Here is a 25,513-nt window from a genome sequence, read left to right as displayed (position 1 = left end):
TGCTTTCTGGGAGAGAGTCAAAAACCCGAAGCTGGACCTGTCTGTGGAGCTGGTTGGGTTTTTGGGGTTCTAGTCTGACCTCTTTGTGGAGGTTTAGATTGGCCAGGACAAGATTGAGGTGGATAATACCTTCTTGGTTTATATGTGAACCTTCTAGGATCTCGTCTGAAAGATCTTTTTGTGGTGGATGGATAATCCGCAGGAAGGATAGACAGCTCACACAGGGTGTCGTGGTGGTCTTTTAGTTGTGCAACTGTTTCTTTGACTTTAGTGCCAAATAAGTTGTCACCAGCACATGGAAGGTCTGCTAGTCGATCTTGGACCTCTTGTCGTAAGTCAGAGGACTTAAGCCATGCCCAATGTTGTACACTTATATCTGCTGCGGAAACCCTGGAGGCGGTACCAAAGATATACACCGTTCTTATTTCATGCTTGCCAGCATCTAGGCCCTTGAGAAGGATGTTGTTGAGTCCTTCCTGGTATTCGTCAGATAGCGATTATGAATACTCCTGTACCCTCTTCCAGAGGTTTCTGGAGTACTGAGTCATATATAATTGATATGCTGCAATGCGTGCTATAAGCATTGATCCATGGAAGACCCTTCGTCCGAAGGTGTCTAATGATTTTTGCTCTTTACCTGGAGGTGTTGAGGAATGAGGCCTGGATTTTTTAGATTTCTTTTGGGCCGACTCCACAACTACAGACTGGTGGGGCAGTTGTGATTTTTGGAATCCAAGGGCTGATTCTACTAGATATATAGCATCAGCTTTCCTATTTACCGGAGGAACTGAGCCAGGATGTTCCCAGTTTCGGTGTAGTAAATCCAGCAGTACTTCATGAACTGGAACCGCCATGACCTCCTTAGGTGCATCTACAAATTGTAGCATTTCCAGCATTTTATGCCTGGCATCCTCTTCTGTTTGCAAATTAAAAGAAATTGTCTCTCCTTTATAAAGTTTGCAAATGTCAAGTCTTCAGGTGAGAAGCGTTGACGTTCATCTGGGGGTGAAGGCTCTGAGGGAAGTTCTTCTGAATCATCAGAGTCTGTAGAATCATCTCCCCAGGGATTATAAGGTTGGTCACCAGCACCTCCAGGACCTTCAGGTTGATGAATAGGTCCAAATCCAGCCGGATCTAGAGGTGGCACCGATGGAAATTGAGGTGGCATTGATGGAGGCACTGAGGATGGTGAAGGCATCGATGGCATTGGTGTTTTTGAAGGACGGTGAGATGGCCCGGAACCTGATGGTCCCGGCGTTGGTTCAGGCATCGGCCGATTCGGTTCCTCATCAGAGGACAACTGAATCGGCATTGGAGTTGGTGGCTTCGTAGGAGCCGGTGACGCGGCTGGAAGTGGTGACGATGGAAGAGCACCGATTAACGAGTCCAGTCGATCCAGAAGTGGAGCCAGCATCATAGGCATCGGTATGGGGGCCAGTGCCGGTGGAGACTGGAACCTTCATAAAGCTTGAAGCACTGACTTTTGGACAATCCTGTCCAATTCCGCCCGAGAAGCTGGCATGGGAGGCACAGCAATCGGGGGTGGAGGCTCGGAAGGCATAGCCGGAGGTTCCACCTATGGTGGTGGAGTTCCGGATCCCGGCACCGATTCCGGTGGGGAATGCCTCAGTGTCCCGAGTCCAGACGGGGATGGGGCCATGTCTCCTTCAGACTTCTTGGTCGGTGGCTCCGTCGATGTCGATGACCTTCTGGTTCCGACATCGGAGGAGACACTTAGTCGATGACTATGTCGATGCTTCTCTCGATGATCAGTCCACTCTTTTTCTGGCATCGAGGAAGAAGACGTTGATGCTTTTGATCGGAAAGAGGAAGGTGAAGTGACATCATCAGTAGATTTTTGCCGTTTAGGCTTCAGTGGCAACGGAGTCTTTGAAGTTGTAGGTTTTTGACTCGATGTCTGTTTTGTCGAAGTCGATGGAGATATCTTAAAAAGGAGTTCCATCTTCTCCAAGCGGGCCCTGCGGCCTTTTGGAGTCATTTGTGAACAGCTGGTACACTGTTGCATGTCATGAACAGGTCCAAGACACAGAACGCACATGTCGTGCGGGTCTGTGATGGACAAAGTTCTTGGGTACTAGGGGCACTTGCGGAACCCGGTAGCCATGATTTTAGAAAAAGAAAATGGGGGCGCGGTCGGTGACAGACGAATACCACTGAGGAAAAAATGTCGGGAACCGACTGGAAAACGACGGGTTTAAACTTACCGGCATCGAGGAAGGTCAGTGGTTGATGGGAGACCACGGGATGGAGAAAAATTTGTTTAAGTTTGCATTCCGTGAGAAAATTTGTGAGGTAAACTCACAGAGCTCCAGAATTCGCGAGGCTACTGCTGTGCGGAAAAAAAGAGACTGAAGGGGGACCCCTGCTGGATGCAGGGTTGGTATCATGCTGGGCATGCTCAGTGGTGCCAGTCAAAGTTCTAGAAACTGACAAAAGTGTTCCGTGGTTGGGCTCCATTCAGATGTTACCCACATGTGAGGACTACCATCCTGCTTGTCCTGTGAGAATTCACAGTGCAGCTGTGCTGATCCTCATCAGGCTCCCAAGCAGACATCACATGGTACACTATAATCTGACAAGTAGGCTCAGGGAAATATTTTTAAAACAAAGGGTGTGGCCACAATAAAAGGTGCACAATTTTTATTTTAAAAAACTATACAAATAAAATGGAATAAAAATAAATGGAGACCTAGGAACAAGGCTAAAAGGAGAACACAATAGGGAAAAGAAATGAGGTGTCATTTTGAGCAATTTAGCTAGTAATCCTGCTTATTTGGCAGTGATGTGGCTGAACATTAAGAATCTTTCGTCTTCCGTCAATCAAACCGACTGTGCTACTCTAGTACAAGAAATGGGAAAGCAGTGAAACGGTATTTGTCATCAAACTGGAATAGATCAACAGACAATAATTTATAGAAGTACCTTCTGCAAGGTTGTAATTATGTGCACTGAGGAAGGCAAGCACAACATTCAGTAAAGGAGTATAAAATGCATTTAAGCTTGATTGCAGGCTCAAGAATTTTTTTTAAATCTCAACCAGTGGTTTCCCTTTGGGCTTCCTGCTCATTTGAAACCAGCTTCTGCTGGGGTTGTGGTGCTATGAACCTTCAATCAGAACCCAGGTTCTTCCCCAATTTAACTCTCTCCCCCTCCTATGTAGCCCCCTATTTGCAGCAACAGTCCTAGGCCAGGAAACACAAATAGAGGCTCCCTCCAGAGCCTAGTAAACATGCACGAGATGCTGTGGTTGGGCAATGGTTGAGACTCCCCCCAACAAGGGCTCTGAATGTTGCTTCTGCAAAGATCCTTTGCTTTCAGACCACAAGATAGGGCTAAAATTTGAACCCAGGTCTCCCACTTGGTGGCACACAGCAGCATGTGTCACCCTTGTTTGTTAGGATACAGAAGGCATCAGGCCTTCGAGTCTGAACAGTGGTTCAGAGGTACTTTGCTGCTGAGATCATATGAATTACAAAAAAACCCCACACTTTAGTAATGTTAGCAAAGTGCTAGTTTAAGCCCAATAATATTATAAAATGAGAAGCAAAAGTAAAAGTGTAAGAGGGACTTGGGGACAAGGGAAATCAGGTGATCAAAAACATTCAAGAGCAAAACCCCAACTATATAAACAAGCTTTAATCCTAATTGCCTGTGTAGTGTCTTATAAGAAATTTACTCCTGATGACTGGCTAAAAATGTCACATTGTAAAAAAAACTCCAAAAGGTGTGTGTGTGTGGGTGTATATATATACACCCACACACACACCCACACACAAACGTATATGTGGCTGCTTCACAATGCCAGAATAGGAAGTGCTACGGAATAATTTTGCCAAATGGATGTTCAAATATCTTTGTACTTGTGTGGGTTTTTGGCCCCACTAACAAAAATCTGAATCCAGAGGATTGCTGTCTTACAACATTAAGTCTAAAAAGTTTGCTTTGCCCTTCTTTTATTTTTCCATTCTCTCACCTTTCATATGCAGGAAATCAAAGCATGCCCAGTAACTTATTTTGTTGTTTTTATTTTTGTCAATAGAGCCCCAAGTTTTGTTTTTTTTTTTATTCTTTCACTGCTCCAACAGATATGTGCAGAACACGTAAAATCGATAAAATATCAAAGTGCAATTATTTCTCCTTTTTTTAAAACATCTTTTAGCAACTTGTACCAGAAATAATTAACAGTAAAAGAAATCAACATACAGTACACATCTAATCCTATTTTACTTTATCTCACTTTTTAAGATAGAAATGGGATTATTTACAAAAAAAAAAAAAATGGCCGAGCAGCTCCTGTTCTACAGTCTCCTCCTTTTCTTGATGACGTCTGCATACAGACAAGCTCCAGAGTGGCAGTGGGACATTTTCTGACAGCGACAAGCCACAATGCGTGGTGCTACAGAATTCCGCCCCGTCCTCCCCAATCCCCGTGGCTGTCAGGCCTCTAATCTTGGGGTTTTCCCAGTTACAGTAATCCTGCCAGAGAAATCCCGACCTGTGTTTCTGTCACAGCTGGTCATAACTCTTGCCTCAACCTGAGCTTTCCATGCAGAGAGATCTCTATCAGCAATTAACCCCTATCGTAAAACTTGCCACTCTATGACTATATTGGACTTCTCTAACTCATGCTTGGTACGGAAGCAGTGACGTGCTGGTGGGGTTGGGGGGGGGGGAAGGGCTTCTGAGATCCTTTCGATAAATAATTTTAGTAAAACAAAGAGTGTTTGGCTGAGTGGAGCAGAGCTGGCGACAGATCATTGCTAAGAGGTCAGTAGCACATCACTGGAAGGAAGAGGAAATCTAAGCTGTTCCTTGGCATTTGGAGATGGTCAAATGGTTTCCTTGGCCTTTTGGCCCAGGATGCTCTTTTAATTTTTTATGGGACAGCAAAAACCGTTAAAGATTTAAAAATAAATAAATACATACATACATAAAAGAAAGTTTAAAGACAATCTCTTGGGCAAAATTAATCCTCCTGATCAACATCTACTAATGGGGAGGGCAATTTTCACAGGGATACAGCCGGGTAAATAAGGAGTGACCTGGTTACATCACTCCGGCTGAGAACCATCCCTCTCATGACTGGCTTCTCACAACCCGTGCGCCTTTAGACAGATTAAAAAGAGATGTTCCTTGGGAGGGTCATGTTCAAACGATGCACATATGTTTGGATTTTCAAAGCTACATAGCACAGGTTTGCTCCTGTTCAGTACCAGGCAGAAAACTGCAGGTACAAAGCATGTGGGGCACTTTTTATGCCCGTGTAGGCAATTTTCCATTGGGAAACTACCCGCACTGTCTACCTTTGGAAGTTAGCTCTGAGGGTCCCTGTGTTCTGCATCTACACAGGCTACAAAAAATTACTTATTCTGTGGCTTTGGCTGTCTTCCTGTATTTCTCAGTCCCTGCTCTCAATGTAACACAGTGCTGTTTGTGGGTTTGTTTGGGTTTTTTTGTCACCACTCAACTTTCGCTAGCTTTACGGCAGCGCTTCTCAACTCAGGTCCTGGTGGCCCCCAAACCAGACAGGCTTTTGGGGTATCCACAATGTACATTTGCACATACTGGGATCAAAGAACCCAGAGCAGTTTTGAGAGTCAGCAGAACTGGAAACTGAGAATCTCCCACTGCTGAATGAGACCGATGATGGGGAGGGTACAGGCTAATTATTGTATCGGGACAACAAGCACACTTTACTAATACACAAGCGCAAACAAGGAAAAACGTCTGCAGAAGCTTTCCGATAACAAATACAGGGAATCCCTGCTCCTCCCTACATTTGGGCATGCTCTTTTTAACTCCCCCAGGAAAGAACTAGAAAACCCCAAAAAACTACCACTAAAATTCCAGTTTGCTCTTTCCTCTGTAATTGTGTGGCAGGAAGAGTCCCATCCCAAGAACAGCAGAGCATGCCTCCTATGACTGGGAAGAATGCAAGAGCTTATGTTAACCTATATTGTGGTCCCCTAATCCTGCTGCTGCTTTATATCTGGTTTATGAAGGACACTTGTATGTGCACGACTATTGACTACCAATATTTTGGGGGAAATAATTTTTTTACAGGAGGCAATAGCTGATTCGGCCCTTTCCCTGCATCTTTTTTCAGGGCATTTTCATAAAACACATATGCGGTTCAAAGTTTGTTTTAACAGTGGAAATATACAGTCCTCTGCCAGTCCTCTTGGAGTGGGGGGGATGGATTGTCAAATTTTTCCATTGCAAGAGTCGAGAGCATGCCATGTTAATCATATAAGAAACCACAGTACAAACCTTTTGGATGTCATTTTTCAGAGGGAGACCTCAGGCCAGTCCTAACTTTTTTGACTCCCTCCCCCAATCCATGTTGGTGCCTGCAACACTGATTTAAAGAGAGGAAATGAGGGACTGTGAAATATGAAAGTGCGTTGGGCTGAAAGTCCAGAAACCTGCACTGGACATTGGTCTCCCTGCAGGAAGCAGGTCGTGCCACATCCCTGTCTGAGGGAAATGAATTATTTGTGTGGTCTGGCCTGGGTGAGAAATCACCTTCCTTGTTCAGGAAAGTGGGTGAGATGGGAAGCATGCTATATGCAAACCCTGCCAACACAGACCTCAGCAGCAGCAGCTTGGACAAGTGTCGCCCTACACCACTAGTGTTAAAAGGTTGACATGCGACACCATCTGCATTCTACAATCATCAAAATCTTGTAAGGAGGATGCATAAGTTAGAGGTAAATTAATTAGAGTAGTGGTAGTTTTTTATATTAATGTAATTATGGCACATCATTAATGTGATTTTTGTTTTTATATCCACCCCTGCATTGACTGGAATAAGGGCAGGAAAGGGAAGAGCAGTCCAAAAGCCACACTTACTCTGCAGTTGTTGTTCTTTTGCATGTCTGTATGCTGGAGTGTGGTGAGCTTTTGGTTGAAGATCCTTCCTGACTCTTAAGTTTTGGCAATTTCTTTCCTTTCTTAGAGCAAACAGCCTCCTAAGATTGATGTGCAATAATGCAGTGGGATGTACAATCCACAACCATGCTATGACACCAAAGCTGAAATTATCCCAAGCAACACAGCTCTCCCCGCCAGCTGACAGCTATCCACTCAGCTCACACTACATTCACAAATACAAAAGAGGACATTACGGCAGAATCTAAAGGAAGGAAAATATTTAAAGATGCAGCTCAAAAGAGTTTTCCACATGTACTGCTGTTTTTGTTTTGCTTTGCGTATGGCTGGTTTGCTTTACTTTTGTGTATTTTGAGTCCACAATGTCACCAGCTCATGCTCCCCAGGGGAGGAGGAGAAGGGATTAACTGTGGGGAAGGTAGTTAGTGGCCTCCCAGTAGATGTGACAGGAAGCTAGAAGGTTTCTTGTCAAGGCTTTCCTGCGGTGATTCTTGACCATCGGCCAGTCCCAGTTCCTTCTCCATCTGCTCCAGCTCAGACTGGTCAACCAGTTCAAAGTCGTCAGCTTCATCCGCCTCCAAGTCCTCAGTGGTTGATGCCTGCCGCTGGAGAGCAGACTGCAGCTGCTCCCTGACGGCTGCCGACACCACTGCGGCCACCATGTCGCTGGCTAACTGCACCGCCTGATCACTGGCCAGGGCAAGGTGAAGGCCTGTGGCTGACTGCCTGTAGTGGTCCCCCTCAGGTGCTTTATCTCTGGCACCCTGCACAAGAAGGCCCAAGCTAGAGTCTGAGTCGTCGTCATTGGTCCCGGTGTCCAGAGAGGGGAAGTTGGCCAGGTCCCTGGCAAATGCTTCTTCCTGGTCACTGCGCCGATCAAAATCTAGAACAAATAACCATCACAGATATATGATTAAACACTGTGGCCCAATGAAACTGAAACCTGGGTGTTACCCAACACTGAACCCTTAGTGGTCTCTAAAAAAAAACCACTCTGAGCAATAGAGGAAAACTATATTAATATAAACACACTTTCAGCTATGGCTGACTGGCCCCGAAGCTCACTAGATGTGGTAGGAGTCTTGTGAGACACCTTGGGCACAGGGATTAAGGATGCCTAGGGATAGGGAAGATCTGCTGCTGAAGTGCTGGTGATCCACTACAAGAAACAACTCCAGTGTTAATATCAGTTTTCGGGGAAAAGACAGAGCTCCAAGAAGCAAGAAGTTAAGACATTTCGGGATGCCACAAACATTCAATAACCACTAAATATTTCAGGCAGGCATTTTACATGTGGTTAACACTACCTATCTGGATATTTAAATTCAGAACCCTGGTGTATTTTGATACCTACAGCAGTGTGGCACTTCTTATTGAAAAGTGCCCAAAAACTCTCAAATATCAGTCCTTCCCCTCCTAGCATCTGCACACTTTAATAAATACAAATTATTCATAACGCATATCTGTTTGGTGGCTGACTAAAATGCATATGTAAGGTCTCAAAACTATTAATATTCACAATATTTTTAACCACTTTACTGGATATGGCCCTACAAATTTTTGCTTACCTTAGGCCTGTATCAAAAATTGACAACACTCTGAGGGCCTTTTTCAATAAAGTTTTTTATTTTCCATAGGCACAAAAATGGGTGGATATCCTTTTCTGAGAGAAAGAGGATAAGTTTCAGAGCTATTGATCAGGTAAAGCAGCTTGGCTGATGGTGAGCCCTCTTCTCTCTGGCTAAAAGTGCATGCTGCAGCCCTCCATGCTATGTCGTGGTGACTTTTGTTTCCTTTTGGTTTATTTGTGAGTAGCTTTATTTTTTTTATATTAAAAAATGTAGCAACTGTGAAACATACTAGATTGACAGCACTGGAAATAGAAGGCCTCTTTTTTTTTTATCCCTAGAATGAGTCCTGCAGGGGCAGAAGCAGCAGCATGAAAGCTTCTCCCCACTGCCCTGCCAATGTGCCTTAGCCTTGTCCTAGAGGGAGCCACTCCAGTAGTGAGAGAGGAACCTGGGCTCCATGCCTGTACTATTTTTGGCTTCAGGAGTTGAAGTGGAACATGTTAGGTGTACTCTTCCTCAGCTCCTCCTCTTCATTACCTTTCCAAACTTTCATGCTTTTTTTCTCCTCAGATTTCATACATACTCCTCTTCTGCACTGCTGTGTGCCTTCCAACACGCCTTCAATTCCCTTCATCTTCTCCAATTTTGTTTCACTTTTCTATCCTTCTCTCTCTTCCACTATCCCCTCCCCACTATTCCCTCTTTTGCCCCTCTCCACCAACCCATTTCATTCCATGCTCCCCCTTCCTCTTTTGCTCCCATGTTCCTCTTTTCTATACATGCAGTGTCCCTTCTTCTCCACCTTGCCACCCCCAACCCAACCCATTCCTTCCAATCACACCTCCACGGTGCAGTTATATCAACTCAGTCGGCAGCGCAGGACAAAAATGAGCATATGCTGATGGCCTCCACAGATCCTCCCCTTCCACCATGTGCTTTGTATTTACAGAAGAAGTGAATCCAGGGGAAGAGAGGCAGCCACAGGGACCAAGAGTAAGCAATTACCCACGTTACCTACGGACCCTATATCTACGGCACTCTGAGGGTGGGGAGAGATGGAGGAGCGTATAATGTGCCAGCTCCAGGGCTTCTTCTCATCGGCTAGCAAGAACTACTTCGCTAACTATAGATAATTCTCCTCTCGTGAAGCCAAAGTGGGGAAAAGAAATAGTGGTACAGAGTATGGGCACACACCATTCTACTTCAAATTATTTTTTACCTTTTTATTGGAGACTGCCAGAAAAGAGTGTAATCAGTGTGTGTGTGTGTGTGTGTGTGTATACTGGGGAGAGTGGGAAGTGTTGAGGGCATATCCACTGGGAACTTGACTGAAACTATCAACTCGTTTCACAGACGCCTGCCACATTGCTTTCAGAATGTAATCACTTCAGGTCATTACTGACTTGCATCAGAACCAGTGGCCTAGAGCTGAAAGGCTCAAGCCAAACTGTGCCAATCTGCTGAGCCATACAGTACCAATGAGCATAAGGTTATTTGTCACTCATGCTAACATAACTGCTTCTAGGACTGTAAGGTAACTGCAAACAACAGACTTAAAATATATATATTTTTAAAATCAATAGTAAAATTTTCATGGAATGAGTGTGGGTGCCACTGTTTCTTATATGTACTTTTGAAGTAGGTCATAATACACAGCAGGTATGGCTTTTCTTTTTAAGTCAACCAAAACCCTCAATAGTGGGAATCACTCCACGTCAGAAATCAGGGTTCGGGTGGGAGGTGGGCAGTGCCAACTCTAGGAGGGGATATGGGAAGGGGGGAGGGCTAATTCAAGCTTCAGGCTTGGTGAGGGTGGAAAGGAGCAGAAATGCAACTGATTGCCAACCCAAGGGAGCAGAGATAGTGCCTAAATTTGCAGGGGGCTAGCCCTGCACCTAACTTTAGGCACTGAAGTTAGGTACATAATGCTGAAAATCAGATCTAGCGTTCTTAAACTCCTCGCTCCTGCCCTAACCCTGCTTCTTGGCTGCCCAGTTTTAGGCCACTTAAATTTAGGCGCCTTGTGGAACTAGGCTCTGGGAAGTTTTCCAAGGGGCATGACTAAGGTTAGAAGCTTAACCTCTTTAAAATCTGACCGCCAGGTGAGTTTCTACCACACTAGCTAGCACAGTGCCATAATGCCTTGAAATTCCAAACAGCTTTATTCAGCTGGTTCAACTGCTTTGATTGATAAGCTGTCAATCAAATAATAACAACAACTTGCAGTAAGTGGACATACCGTCGGATGTATCTGTCTGTGGCGTGTGGCCTTCGGATAAATTAAACGTTCCATTTTCAGACCAAGATACCTCCGATGGCTCCGTATCTGACACTGAGAGCTCTCTGGCGGCCACCATGGGACTGACCTGTACAGAGAAAATTTCAATGATGAGTCATAAAAAAATATAAATATATAAATCCAAATACTTCAAAGTAGTTAGTGACTTCGGAGCAGCCGGATAAAGTGGCAGTGAGCCAGTGTCCATCACTTCGATAATTCCAATAATGCCAAACTGCTCCAACTTTTCAATGTAGTAAATACCTTGAAAAGTTCTCAAGACTCCCATGTAGGAGACCAGAGTTTGATTCCTGAGCCTGATTTCTGCTCACCAGTCCAGCCAGGGTTGTGGATGCAGTACAGACAGTCCTCCTAGCCTCAGTGGAGAAAATGATTGGTGGTGGGGGAAACAGGGAAAGGAGAGTCTCAGCAGTGGGTGTAGGTGTACCACATTCTGCAAGAAGCCGCAGTTTGTGGCCCCAAGCTACTTTGTAAAAATGAGGAAAAACGGAAGTAGCTGCAAAAGAAAGCTCATAGTGTTACAGCCCAATAGAGATTGATTCTAACTGAACTGTAAGCCCAAAGGAGCAGGAAGAAACTGCAGGGACGGGCATAGAGCTGCTTTCAGGATGATTATAAATCAGTCCTGGCCAATCAAAGAGCTCCTATAGCTGTATGAAAGTCTGCCTGTTCTTTACATTGGACTGAGTGAGGAAGGGTCTTTGATTGGCAGAGTTCGGTTAGGCCCATCTTACTGTAAAGTCTGCAGGGTTGGAGAAGCTGAGGTTTCTCACTCACTTGTGGTTTCGGGGGCCAGAACTGATGAGCTGCACTTCCTGTCTCTCACTTGGGATATTTATTTATTATTTTTATATACCGACATTCGATCTGAGATATCACATCGGTTCACATTCAGGTACTGTAGGTATTTCCCTATCCCCAGAGGGCTTACAATCTACGTTTTGTACCTGAGGCAATGGAGGGTAAAGTGACTTGCCCAAGGTCACAAGGAGCGACAGCGGGACCCGAACCCTGGTCTCCTGATTCATAACCCACTGCTCTAACCACTAGGCTATTCCTAGTGCAAGTTACTGTCTCATAGTATTGACAGTGGCTGCTGTGGGTACTGTCACTTGGAGGGCATTTTGCTCTTGTTAATCAGCTGTCTGAAAATCGCCCACCATCCATGCGGCTAAAGCAGCGTTGTTTACCTGTAACAGGTGTTCTCCGAGGACAGCAGGATGTTAGTCCTCACACATGGGTGACATCATCGGATGGAGCCCGGTCTGGTACTTTGATATAAAAAATTCTAGAACTTTCAAACATGTGCAGCTGCAGTTATCACTCTGCCTCCTATGCAGCGTTCCTCAGCCCATGATATACGTCATACATGAAGAAACCAACTCCCAGGGGAGGCAGGTGGGTTTCATGAGGACTGACACCCTGCTGTCATCGGAGAACACCTGTTACAAGTAAGCAACTTTGCTTTCTCAGAGGCCAAGCAGGATGGTAGCCCTCACACATGGATGATTCCCAAGCAGGACAAAGCAGGAAACCGTATAGTGCTGAAAGCATCATCTCTCTCCCTTTTGCCTGTCAGGCAGCCGCCCCGCAAAGGGGGTCTAGGCAGCAAAAGAGTTCAGTTCTAAAACAGAAAATCATAGAACGATTGAGACACAAAACCCCAATGCGTAACAGAGGTGCCTAACGCATGGGAGTGATGTGAATGCCAGCAAGAAATATACTCCGCATCACGGAAAACATTACAAGCAGGGCTTTTAATCAGTAAACCCTGACAATGACAATACATCTAGAACCTTCTGGATGCAGGAAAAAGTCTAAAGATATAAACAAGAGATGAACTCTTGGAAAAAGACTGCATAGTTTCCTTCGGTGTTACAAGACAACCAAAAAAACCAGCTGGGGTCTGTGAGCTTTCCAGAAAGAAACTGCTGTCCACTGGCATCTGAAGGACACAATGCATCTGCAGAAGGGTGCCCCATGTTTGGCTGATAGGCACAATAGGCACTAAAACCCAAGCAACACTTGGAAGAATAATCAGCAACAACGGCAGGGTTCGTGACAGACCCTATGTGCCAAAGTACCAGACATAGCAGACTATGCAGGACAGCATAAAGAGTTTCAGGGCATGAAAGACAATCCCCGAATGGGATTACTAGCCCAAACTCGTGAGCAGGGAGATAAGATAGGCCTGAAACTCACTCACACTGCACCCTGTCAAGGGCAGGGCTATCCATTCTGTCTACAGGATAGTTCAGGTGAGTAGGAAGGCACTTTAGACAACCCAGTGAAGTGAAAAAAGCTAAAGGCAGTTCTGGCCAGAACTTGGTGAAAATATAGGGGAAAAGTGGTGTATCTTTCCCTGCAGGTATACACTAAGATATACAACGAAAAAAGTGCGGAAAATAATATATACTGATCAATATTTCTTAACAACAATTTTTAACCACCAACCAGAAGAAATAAAAGAAAAAGAAGAAAAGAGAAAAAAGGGTAAACCGGAAGGAAAAAACCCCCCAAAAATCAGCCTCAAACCCGTGTTGAGTCAGGTACAATTGTGGTGCATCAGCATGAAATGCTGATTCCCGGAACAGGGTCAGGTAAGTAAGAGGCTACAGTGTGTGAAGGACTCCAAGTCGTCGGTGCATGTGTGCCGACCGGAGTAGTCTAATGACAAATTTTATGAGAAAATTCTCCGGTTATCCCTGAAATGGAGAAGTATAGCTTGCAAGCACAGTCTAGATGTATTCCACACATTAAGAAAGGTGGAAAGAAGGCAAAACGATTACTGGTATGGTTAAAAGGGGAGGTGAAAGAAGCTATTTTAGCCAAAAGATCTTCATTCAAAAACTGGAAGAAGGATCCTACAGAAGAAAATAGGATAAAGCATAAACGTTGGCAAGTTAAATGTAAGACATTGATAAGATAGGCTAAGAGAGAATTTGAAAAGAAGTTGGCTGTAGAGGCAAAAACTCACAGTAAAAACTTTTTAAATATATCCGAAGCAGAAAGCCTGTGAGGGAGTCAGTTGGACCGTTAGATGATCGAGGGGTTAAAGGGGCACTTAGAGAAGATAAGAAGCCTGTGAGGGAGTCAGTTGGACCGTTAGATGATCGAGGGGTTAAAGGGGCACTTAGAGAAGATGAGACCATCGCGGAAAGATTAAATGATTTCTTTGCTTCGGTGTTTACTGAAGAGGATGTTGGGGAGGTACCCGTAATGGAGAAGGTTTTCATGGGTAATGATTCAGATGGACTGAATCAAATCACGGTGAACCTTGAAGATGTGGTAGGCCTGATTGACAAACTGAAGAGTAGTAAATTACCTGGACCGGATGGTATACACCCCAGAGTTCTGAAGGAACTAAAAAATGAAATTTCAGACCTATTAGTAAAAATTTGTAACCTATCATTAAAATCATCCATTGTACCTGAAAACTGGAGGATAGCAAATGTAACCCCAATATTTAAAAAGGGCTCCAGGGGCGATCCGGGAAACTACAGACCAGTTAGCCTGACTTCAGTGCCAGGAAAAATAGTGGAAAGTGTTCTAAACATCAAAATCACAGAACATATAGAAAGACATGGTTTAATGGAACACAGTCAGTATGGCTTTACCCAGGGCAAGTCTTGCCTCACAAATCTGCTTCACTTTTTTGAAGAGTTAATAAACATGTGGATAAAGGTGAACCGGTAGATGTACTATACTTGGATTTTCAGAAGGCGTTTGACAAAGTTCCTCATGAGAGGCTTCTAGGAAAAGTAAAAAGTCATGGGATAGGTGGCAATGTCCTTTCGTGGATGGCAAACTGGCTAAAAGACAGGATTAAATGGACAATTTTCTCAGTGGAAGAGAGTGGACAGTGGAGTGCCTCAGGGATCTGTATTGGGACCCTTACTTTTCAATATATTTATAAATGATCTGGAAAGAAATAAGACGAGTGAGATAATCAAATTTGCAGATGACACAAAATTGTTCAGAGTAGTTAAATCACAAGCAGATTGTGATAAATTGCAGGAAGACCTTGTGAGACTGGAAAATTGAGCATCCAAATGGCAGATGAAATTTAATGTGGATAAGTGCAAGGTGATGCATATAGGGAAAAATAACCCATGCTATAATTACACAATGTTGGGTTCCATATTAGGTGCTACAACCCAAGAAAGAGATCTAGGCGTCATAGTGGATAACACATTGAGATCGTCGGTTCAGTGTGCTGTGGTAGTCAAAAAAGCAAACAGAATGTTGGGAATTATTAGAAAGGGAATGGTGAATAAAACGGAAAATGTCATAATGCCTCTGTATCGCTCCATGGTGAGACCGCACCTTGAATACTGTGTACAATTCTGGTCGCCGCATCTCAAAAAAGATATAATTGCGACGGAGCGCACTGTTAACCTGCCCTTGGACGCGTGTTTTCCCTTACCCCTTATTCAGTAAGGGGCGGAAAACGTGCGTCCAACCCGTGGCACCTAATAGCGCCCTCAACATGCAAATGCATGTTGATGGCCCTATTAGGTATGCCCGCGCAATACAGTAAGAAAAATGTGCAGCCAAGCCGCACATTTTACTTTAAGAAATTAGCGCCTACCCAAAAGTAGGCGCTAGTTTCTGCCGGCACCGGGAAAGGACACAGAAAAGCAGTAAAAACTGCTTTTCTGTGCACCCTCCGACTTAATATCATGGTGATATTAAGTCGGAGGTCCCGAAAGGTAAAAAAAGTAAAAAAAAATTTTAAATGGACCGGCGGCTGTCGGGCCGAAAACCGGACGCTCAATTTTGCCAGCATCTGGTTTCCGAGCCCGTGGCTGTCAGCCGGCTCGAGAACCGACGCCGGCAAAATTGAGCGTCGGCTGCCAAACCCGCTGACAGCTGCCACTCCGAGTCAAAAGGAGGTGCTAGGGATGCGCTAGTGTCCCTAGTGCCTCCTTTTGCCCGTTTCTACTGCACCACCTAATTTAAATACAGAATCGCGTGCACAGTGCGTGCGCCGGGAGAGTGGACGTTAGTCAGCTCTCCCGCGGACTTTACTGAATCGGCCGTGAGGTAGGATCCTGCAGGCGAGAATGACTGGCAATAATGGTCCTCCATGAAAAATACCCATTGAGCTCAGCAGGTATCAAAGGTGACTCCCAGATGGAAGAAAACCCTAATCTTCACTGGGGAGCTACTCCAAAGAGAAGACTTAGTTTGATGGGGAGACCAAATCTGGAATGGCTCCCTTGAGAAATACACCTGCTATGCCTTAGGATGACCTAAGGAGAGTGTTACCACCAGACTGGCTCTCGGATCCCACGAGGAACAGAGAGCGACTGCCCGATCCCTGCAGCATCCAATGCCCAATAGCCATAGGCCAGAGATGGGACAACACAATGCTCCTCAGTGCTCTAAATGGCTCTTGTCAGCATCAAGTTCACTGATACCCCTGTTGCTCAAGGGCTTCAGTGGCACTCAAGGGCTCTCAGGAGCCCTGGTGGTCGATGGCCTCAAGGGCGACTAGGGCGCTCAATGGCGATCCCAGTGCCTCATCATAGGTGCTCAACATCATTGAGATCGGTAACAATAGCATCGCTGGTCAAAACGCCCCATGGTGGCCCCGCACATCAATGGTATCGAGGCAGCTCTGCACGCGATATCATGGAGGTTGGCCACGGCATCAAGGCCACACACTGGGATGGCATCGAGATCAGCCACGGCATCAAGGCAACACACCTCAATGGCATCAAGAGCAGCCACTGCATCGAGGCCACATACCTCAATGGCATCAAGGGTGGCCAACATATAACTCGATGGGATCAAGGGCAGCTCCAATGGTGTTCAGGGGGGCCATGGTGCTCGATGGCAGTCCTGGTCCCCGACACTAAGGTTACTCTGCCACATCGAGGCCCAAGGCACTCAATGATGCTAAGGTAGATGCTGTTCCTCTGGTGCATTGAGACTCTACAGCACTCACAGATGCCTACAGCACAGAAGGCCAGCCAGCATGCTCGAAGCATGCATGATGCTTGCTGGCTCACGTGGCCCTTATGGCATTGAGAGCGATCACGCACCTCGATGGCATAAAGAGTGCCCGGGCACCTTGATGGCATCAAGGGTAAGCATGGCGCTCACTGGCAGTCCTGGTCCCCGACACAGCCTTGACATCGATGTGTCAAATCATCGGGGCACTGATCACAGATGTGCACGGGCAACCAATACCGAGAATGGCATCAAAGGTGCAGCAGCAAGCTGCTTGCCCAGGCTCCTACTCTCTGCAGGAGAGTAGGAGCCTGCACTGCCATCACAGGTAAGCAGGAGAGGAGGCTACTTCTTCCAGGACTCCTGCCCGTGGATACTAGTTCCATTGAATGTGGAGAGGATGAGCTCTTCCCAACAGGAATGGTGTGGTCCTCGATATCTTTACTGTCCGAACATCCATCGATGCTGATCGATCAGTGAAATGACATGGAAATCCTGCCCAGATAGAACTCAGACGAGTCCCCAGGTTCAGCAACCTACACAGATCACCCACAGACTGCATTCCTTCAGCTCTGCCAGCACCCGACAAAGGTACAAAAACAGACAAAGCAAGGAGAGGACAGATACTAAACTGCAGGTGCAGTATTTATTTAATAAGGGATAGTATTAGACTCTGCCAGGCTGCACAGCAACTAAGGCCCGCTATGTAGGTGGTAGACAGTGGGAAGAAAAGGAAAAAAAAAAAGGAAAAGAAAAAAAAAGAAAAGAAAACTACCGTAAGGTAAAGTAAAGAGCAGCGAGGAGAGAAACTGTGAGGAAAGAACAAAGCTGAATACCGTGATTCACATGGCTCCTGTGACCACATGGCATCTTGGAAAAAAAAGAGACTGCGGGACTCTGCCTATGGGGCAGGGTGATAATTACAGCTGCACATTCTCAGCAAGACATATTTGAAAGTTATTTCCAGACTGGGCTCCATCTGATAATGTCACCCATGTGTGAGGACTACCATTCTGTTTGCCCTTGGAGAAGGTTAAATTTGACTTACCTGCTAAGTTCCTTTCAGAGAGAGAGAGAGAGAGAGAGACTAGCCATAATGCCCTCATACTAGATAGGTATTTATCTTTGTATGGGAGGGCCACCTATTAACTCGAGGTGAGATTTAGGTATTAGTGTAGGGGTTAGGGGCCACTTTGACATTCAAAGTGAGACGTACGAACAGAACAGTGCTCTCTTGTGAAGACTGGATGACCTTCGGAGTGAGGAAACTCACCCAAAGATGAGATTTGTGCAGTGTTCTCTCAACCTAGCTTGATGGACTCTCTACCTGGGTAACATCAAGCTAGGTTGAGAGAACACTGCACAAATCTCATCTTTGGGTGAGTTTCCTCACTCCGAAGGTCATCCAGTCTTCACAAGAGAGCACTGTTCTGTTCATACGTCTCACTTTGAATGTCAAAGTGGCCCCTAACCTCTACACTAATATCTAAACCTCACCTCAAGTTACTAGGTGGGCCTCCCATAGAGATATAAATACCTATCTAGTGTCAGGGCATTATGGCTAGTCTCTCTCTCTTGCACTCTCTCTCTCTCATGCTCCAGGAGCTTCAAAACTACTAAACATGGTCCCCCCAGTGGTCGTGTGTAGGAAATACAACAATTCTGGCACTTATCTCAAAGTGCGAAAAAGTTATCACAATTTGCAGTAACTTAGTGCTTCGCATAGGTATTAGTGCAAATTGCAATAAACTGCCTATTACCATAAAACATGCCCCTTTTTCTATTGCATGCGATATTTAGTGCATTTTGATAAATGCAGGCCTTTCTTTGAATCCTGACAGAACAGTTCCAAGTGGGTTATGTTCCTCTCCTACCAGCAGATGGGGGCAGAGATCAATCTTTTATGCTGACTACTCAATATAGTCTGGTGCAGTAGAGGAAATAGTCAGTAGATTTTGCTAAACCTAACACCGAAGTGTAATCTCCCCTCAAAAAAGACAAGAGAATAAAAGTCAATTTAAAATTATTTTTTGAATACCAAGAGTCCCTAGCTGGAGAGACATCCTGCATAGAAATGAAGAAAATGCTGCAACATTACATTTAAACTTCAATCTCTCCTTTCAGCCTCTTTCAAAACCCAGCTCCTGGAAAACATCTGTCACTTGCTTCCTGGTGGACTCTGGACCGGTCTGCCAGGTCTCAAGGAAAGCAAATTAGTAGGAAGTGTCACATTTCACTTTCCTTATTGTCTCGCCAGACCAGTCCAGACAAGTGGGATGTACCCAAGCAGGGAGTAGAGTGGGCTGATTGCAACAGTATATTTTAAGAACACCATTCAGGCATATCAACAATTCTAATCATAACTAGCTCAAAAAAAGCTTAGTTATGTTTTGTCACTGTACAATTTTCTTTCAACCCTTAGGATGGTGAAACAGAGGCTTTTATAGGGGTTCTGATATAAATCTGGTGTAACAGGATTTGGATTTTAATTTTTAATATGTTTGTTGGACTTTAAGTTTTCAATGTGCCTGGGTTTTTTTTTAAGATTCACTAAGCTGTTTCTTTTATCACACCCAAAGATATAAGTAACCTAATGAAAAAGTATTTTCAAAAATTTCCTACTTCCTTTCATGGTCAAATTGTTAAATTATACCCGGATTTGGCTCCCATAACAAGAGTAAAGCGCAAAGAGTTTCTTATGTTTAGACAAAAAATTATTTCAATGGGTTTTTCTTTTTTTTTGCGCTACCCTTGTAGATGCAAGATAAAAAAAAGGGGATTATGAGTATGTATTTTTCCAAATTGAACAACTTAAACAGTTTGTAGAGGCTCAACACCCCATTACATCTACACCTTTGCACAATAATATACCATCTGAAGAGATGTTACAGAGTAATGATCCAGTGACATGAAGCTGTTGTTAAAAGAAACCAGTTTGATACTATGTAAAGCCATACATATATATTTAATTTTCCTGTTTAGTGATCTCCTATAAAAATTGTATTTCCTTTCTAGCCTCTAATGTTATTCCTTTTTTGGATAATTATCCTATTTTTTATTTTCAGATATACAATGTATGATATACAATGTATGATATACTTTGGTTTTCAAAATTTATCTTTGAAGTTTGAAAGTTTCTGTATATTTGAAATGAGAAAATTAAGAAATAAAGAGTTAAAAAAAAAAAAAAAAAAAGATTCACTAAGCTTTTTTGCATGTGTTTTTGAACCAGTTATGATAAAAACTGTTGATGTGTCTGAATGGTGCTATTAAAACATACTATTGTAATCAGCCTATGATGAACTGTGTCTGTACAGCATTGTTGCAGCAATTAGACTGCAAAGTTATTAATAGGCTTTTTTTCATCCATTTTAATGTTGTATGTGATCTGTCCGGTGTGTCATTCTATGGATTTATTACAATTTTTATATATAATCTATCTGTAATTACAAACACACACACATGTATACACGTGTATTTTTTTCTTTTTCAGAACCTAAGTGGAGCTGTGGACAAACCCCAGAATCCTTACATGCTTCCATGGGGGATTTGCCAGATGCAAAGAGGGCAGCAGATATATTTCTCCTCCTTAAGAAACCTGAGCCCATTTTGGGCACATGGGTCATAGAAGCCAACTCTATGAGAGTGGTGGGAATCTGAGCTTCCCTCAATGTTGCTCAATGTTGAGCAACTCCTTGACTGTGCTCAGAGAGGAGTAAACAATTTATTCTCTCTTGTTGGGCTTAGTACCCCTAGTTGTTTTAAAAGATGGCTCTCATGCACAAGGCCCAGGGTTTGCCTCATATAACCTGTCAGAGCGCGACCCAAATTCTAAAGGAATTTAGAGTTAACCCCTTGACCAACCCTCCCCAAAAAGAAGGCCAATGTTGTTAAGAGTTATGCTTCCAAAACAAGAAGACTTAGCTCTCTGACTGCCAGTATTCAAGACCCCTCTGCACATGTGATAAGCCAGAGCCATGGCCTTCCTCCTTGCTTTTGACAACATTCTGATCGCTATCTTGTAGCCGCATCACTTGCTAAGATTGTCCCTTCAAAAGTCAGGTAATAAAACTGAACAGGAAGGGTATTTATTTATTTTTTTTTGAGAAACAGACGTATGGCCCCATCTGGAGCCCCAAAGATAATCAGGTCTGGGAGGTCCTAATTTTCTAGTGTTCTTTCCCTATCAGAGGCCCACAAGAAGACATCTAGCATCTTGGTGCTTAGGTTGCAAAAAGGGCATCCAACCCTTGGCTCTCTTCTCCTTCTTGCAATCCCTGTCTGTCTACTGTTTGGGTCAATCCTGTTTATGCTATTTTCTATTCTCCTAGATGTAAATAAATGCTAGCTCAGGCAATCCATCTGGGCTTTGCTGACAGCTGCAGGGTATGCTACTGACCAACCTTAAGGTGCCTCTATGTGTCCCCTATCTGAAGATTTGTTCCTCTACATCCCACTATGTGGGTTTGACTGATACTACTCTGACCAATAGCACGCTGACCGCTACCCCCTGTTCAGTCCAATCATACTGGATTCCAGGTGATTTGTTGAGCAGAATATGTACTTTAGGAACCAAAAGTCTCAAGCCGCCTGTCACAGGCAATGGGCTCACCATCCTGAGAGGGTCACTTCAGTAATGGTGTCCCCACCCCGGGGTTCCAATCTACTACCTTCTGATGATTAATTTTAGGTGGTCACCAGTACAGATCTATCTCCACCAATCTCAGACTAGATAGGACTACTCTGAGGTCCTGTCCTGAAGAGAATACTTTAAAAGCTGAGCTTCCCTAGTGCAGGAGCCTATGGCTCTTGCCTGGGGTAACAAGCCCATGATTGTCGCCTCCAAATCAAGAACTTGGTAATAAGTCTGAAGTCTACAATACCTGAGAGACAACTGTAATTACACTTGTACTCTGGGTCTGAGAATCTCCAGGAATACCTAATCATTCAGCTTGCTTCTGTAATAGAGCAAGTCACTGGAGAAGCCAGGGACTGAGAGAGTTGAAACTGGCTCTTGGTCAAACAACCCCTTTGATCTAAAGACTCCATATTTGCTTACCCAAGTGTTCCGGTAAGGATAACACCAATCCTTTCAAAACGAGAACAGATGTCATAACTACAATAACTTTGTAATATGTCCGAATGGCCCACACCCAACCTGAAGCTCATGCCCCAGAACTGAAAACTTTAGGAATTGCAATTGTTCCTTTGTAATTTGGAATATGAAAGTACACTTTGGGCAAGACCAAGAGAGTTAGGGATTCTCCCCTCTAAGACTTCTGTTGACCTGCTCTACAACCAAAATCAAGCCATAAAGGACTCCCTGTCCTTGGGGATGGAACTGGGATATTATCCTTTACCTGGGGACTGCAGACACTGGTTCCAACTATACTCAAAATGTTTTCTAGTCATCAGAATGAGTCTTTCTGTGGTTGAACCCCGCAGGGGGATGCGCTACCAATTTTGAATCTTGGATCTACTAAGTGAAGGTTGACCCTACGATAAAAAGATTTCCAGAGGCTCTCTCTGAGTATCCACATGTGTGCAGGAGATTTCTGTTTTTCTTTTCTTTTTTTTTTAAACAAAGCTTCAGAAGTAGTCATTTCCCATGACCTGAATGTAGTTAGTCAATGTAATACAGTGTCAGAATCAACAGGGCTTGAACTAGCAAGCCAAGAAAACAGAGGCCAGGGAGCTGCAGAGGAACAATGAGAGCTACCTTTTTCCTCCCACCAGACTTACTACAAACAAGGATGGTTCTCAAAGGCAGATGCTGCCATCTGTTAAGAGGAGGTTCCAGTCAGTTACTATGTTATGTCCACCTGGCAGTTTTACTCTGGTCTATACCTGTGCCTGCCCTTGCTACAACCAACGTGACAGAGCTCTGGCTAACTAGCCTTTATATACAGCCTATCCTTCCTCTGATGCCCCATCTGTAGTTCTCTAATTCTATTCTTTGGAGCTGAGCCTCCTTCCCCCAGGATGAGTGTCCTGTGTATCATCACACTAGCCTATGCCCCTTTGGGATCATGGCCAACTGCCTTTCTCCAGTCAATGTAGTTGGTAAGCCTACCCGTTGAATTAGCCTGAGTCTGGAGACTCATATTCCACTGAAGACATATATCCTCCCCCTTTTATTTTTGCATATCGAACCAGATCCGTGGGGCCTTGGGGGAAGTTTTTTTAAAAATCATTTTTGTCTTTATCGGATTCCCCTTTTGTCTCCTTCCCTTAGAAAGGGAATTTTTTTTTTGGGGGGGGGGGAGGGGAGAAGGGAGAGAGGGGGTATCAATATAGGTCCTTTCCAATACCTTACGTCTAGGAAAGAGCTTCAATACAAATCTCTTCCCTAAAGGAAGACCTCTAGGGAGGGAAGGAGGAGCTACTTTTAACTTATCCTCTTTCTGCTTCAACTTTCTGACCCAGGGCAGTTTTGTATTTATTTTTTGGGATGAGACTCCTTTGGATTTACCCCGAGATATGCAGAAAACCAGCAGCCAGTCCATCTCATTCTCTGGGTCTCGACAGCCTCTATTCTATTCTGTGCAGAAAACTATTCTGTGCAGAAAACCCCTGACATTCCCAAGAAGGAATGTCAGGGGACAAGTGGCGGCTAATCTACTCCTTCTTAGTGCTCTCCAAGGCCAGGTTTGCAAGGCTCCTTGCCAAGGGCCATATCCTGTCCCTTATGCCTTACTTGCAGGGCCACTTGCACTGGACCACGTTACCACTGCAGGTCCAAAGGAAGCTATGACCAATAGCCGCTTGACAGGCAACGCTAGCTTATTCTGGTTGCATAATCCACAATGGTCCAGAGAATAAGGCTGTTGGCAGAGAAAGAAAGCCTCCAATGCCCTTTTGGGTACTCCCATGACTGAAGAAAGTTATAGCTGCCGAAAACTGGTGCCTTGAGGGAGGAAGAGTGGCTAAAACCGACCATAAGAACATAAGAAATTGCCATACTGGGTCAGACCAAGGGTCTATCAAGCCCAGCATTACGTTTCCAACAATGGCCATTCCAGGCTACAAGTACCTAGCAAGTACCCTCAGTCCTGGCTCTGCTGAGGGAGGGCAGCTCCCAAAAGACTGTTGCTCTAGGAGCCCAATTCCTGCTGCACTAGACCAGTACCAATACCATCTGCTGGAGGCAGAGAAGTATTGATGATTTCCTCTAGCATACCCGACTCTATAGGGTATTTATTTTATTTATTTACATCCTTTTACTATACCGACGTTCAAGACGAAGATGCGTAGTCATCTTAAAGGATTGATCTCTGCCTCCATCTGTTGGTTCGAGGGGGACATAACCCACTTGGTCTGTACTGGTATGGCAGGATGATAAGGAAAAGGCAAAGTGCTGACTATTAGCCACATCAAGAAGAGGCATTCCTGGGGGTGTGCTTAGGTTTGGGGAGCAAAGGTACATGTGTAAATTGCATTTTAAAATCTACACTTGTACTTTTCAAACACAATTCTATCAGCACAAAAAGCAGGTGCCAAGTGACCATGCATACTTTGTAAAGCCCATAGGTAAAAAGTGAAAGTAATCTTTACAGCAATGTGGCACTTTGAAAATTGCTTCACTAACTGCAGATTAAGAAAAGTGACCAATCACTGCCTTCATGCAAGCTCTGCATTACTGCAACAAAATCCAATTTAGGGTAGGCAACTCAGATCTTCAAGGGCTACAAACCAGTTTTGTTGGCAGGATACCCATCAATGCATATTCATCAGCTAGATCTGCAAGTAATTGGCCTATAAACTGGATTAATTTGCACATCTTAATTACCTTGAAAACCAAACCTCCATGCAGCCCTCAAAGGATCAAGTTGCACTCCCCTGAGAGGCAATCAGCTTCTCCCATACTTTTACAAGGAAAGCCACAGCATAACAAAGAGGGAAGATATGTCAAAAACGCACTATTTACCTCCGGGCACAGGGCCGACAAGTCTAACTCACTCTCGTCTGCTTGGTTTTCTGGAAGGGGAAAATTTCAGAGAAAGACAAATACTGTTACTCTCTACTTCTATATGATATAATTTAATTTCCTTACATTTTGCTAAAGTTGCCTGTAATATTTATTAATTGCATGTATCAATACAATGTACAAACAACCTGTAATTCCAGCAAAAGGATGCTTGCAGACAGAGTAGCAATTTCCAAACTGTCTGCTTTGCTGCAAAGCCTGTGGGTATCCTTTACCCAGGGATTTCTGCACTTGCATTTCATGCAGGCAGAATTTGCAAATAATGCACAGAGACTTGAAAGTTCAATCTCCAAGTGTTATTTTCCAATCACACCTAAAACACGCCTCTGGGAAATGCCTGAAAACCCATGTACTGTGGAGCATTGAGGGAGGGCAATTTTCAGATAGCCGACTAATGCAGATAAATTGCTATTTACCAGGGGAAATGGCTTTGAAAATTGCACTCTGAAGGTACAACTGGTTTGAGCCATCTGAGCGCTGAAATTGAAAGCTGCATCAATCCCTTTGGCTTTGGATATTTCCTGCTGTACTTGCATACTCTCCACCCCACCCCTCCGTGCGCTCAGAGATATCAGAGGGAATGATTTGAGGATTAGGACTCGCCAGGAGCGTTGCTGAAATGGCGCCAAAGTAATGTTTTCGAAAGAGGAACATCGGAAGTTCCATTTACTGCATAAGAAACTTTGAAAAATCCTAAAAACCCCTACACAAAATGTAAAGTGGTGGAAAAGAAACCTGGGGATGGAGGGAGAAATCATTTAGGTGGCATTTCCCCTTTCATATTCA

General features: G+C 44.3%; 1 protein-coding gene across 2 annotated transcripts in view; it reads right to left on the bottom strand.

The window, feature by feature from the left end:
* Window positions 1-4,029: 4,029 nt before the first annotated feature.
* The window catches only part of RETREG1 (reticulophagy regulator 1), a 302,227-nt gene continuing 280,743 nt past the window's right edge, over window positions 4,030-25,513 (bottom strand). For both annotated transcript variants that reach the window (XM_029590332.1, XM_029590333.1), the window contains 3 exons: window positions 24,668-24,717; window positions 10,723-10,849; window positions 4,030-7,795 (listed from right to left, as the gene is read on the bottom strand). In XM_029590332.1, coding sequence (XP_029446192.1) covers window positions 7,335-7,795; window positions 10,723-10,849; window positions 24,668-24,717 — 638 coding nt within the window. In that variant the 3' untranslated portion in view covers window positions 4,030-7,334. The remainder of the gene's footprint in view (window positions 7,796-10,722; window positions 10,850-24,667; window positions 24,718-25,513) is intronic.

The sequence above is a fragment of the Rhinatrema bivittatum genome, chromosome 2 (genome assembly GCF_901001135.1).
Source record: "Rhinatrema bivittatum chromosome 2, aRhiBiv1.1, whole genome shotgun sequence".
In the NCBI taxonomy this organism is placed as follows: Eukaryota; Metazoa; Chordata; class Amphibia; order Gymnophiona; family Rhinatrematidae; genus Rhinatrema; species Rhinatrema bivittatum.
The sequence above is the reverse complement of the archived record's forward strand: the minus strand, read 5'-3'. Positions and strand labels throughout refer to the sequence as shown.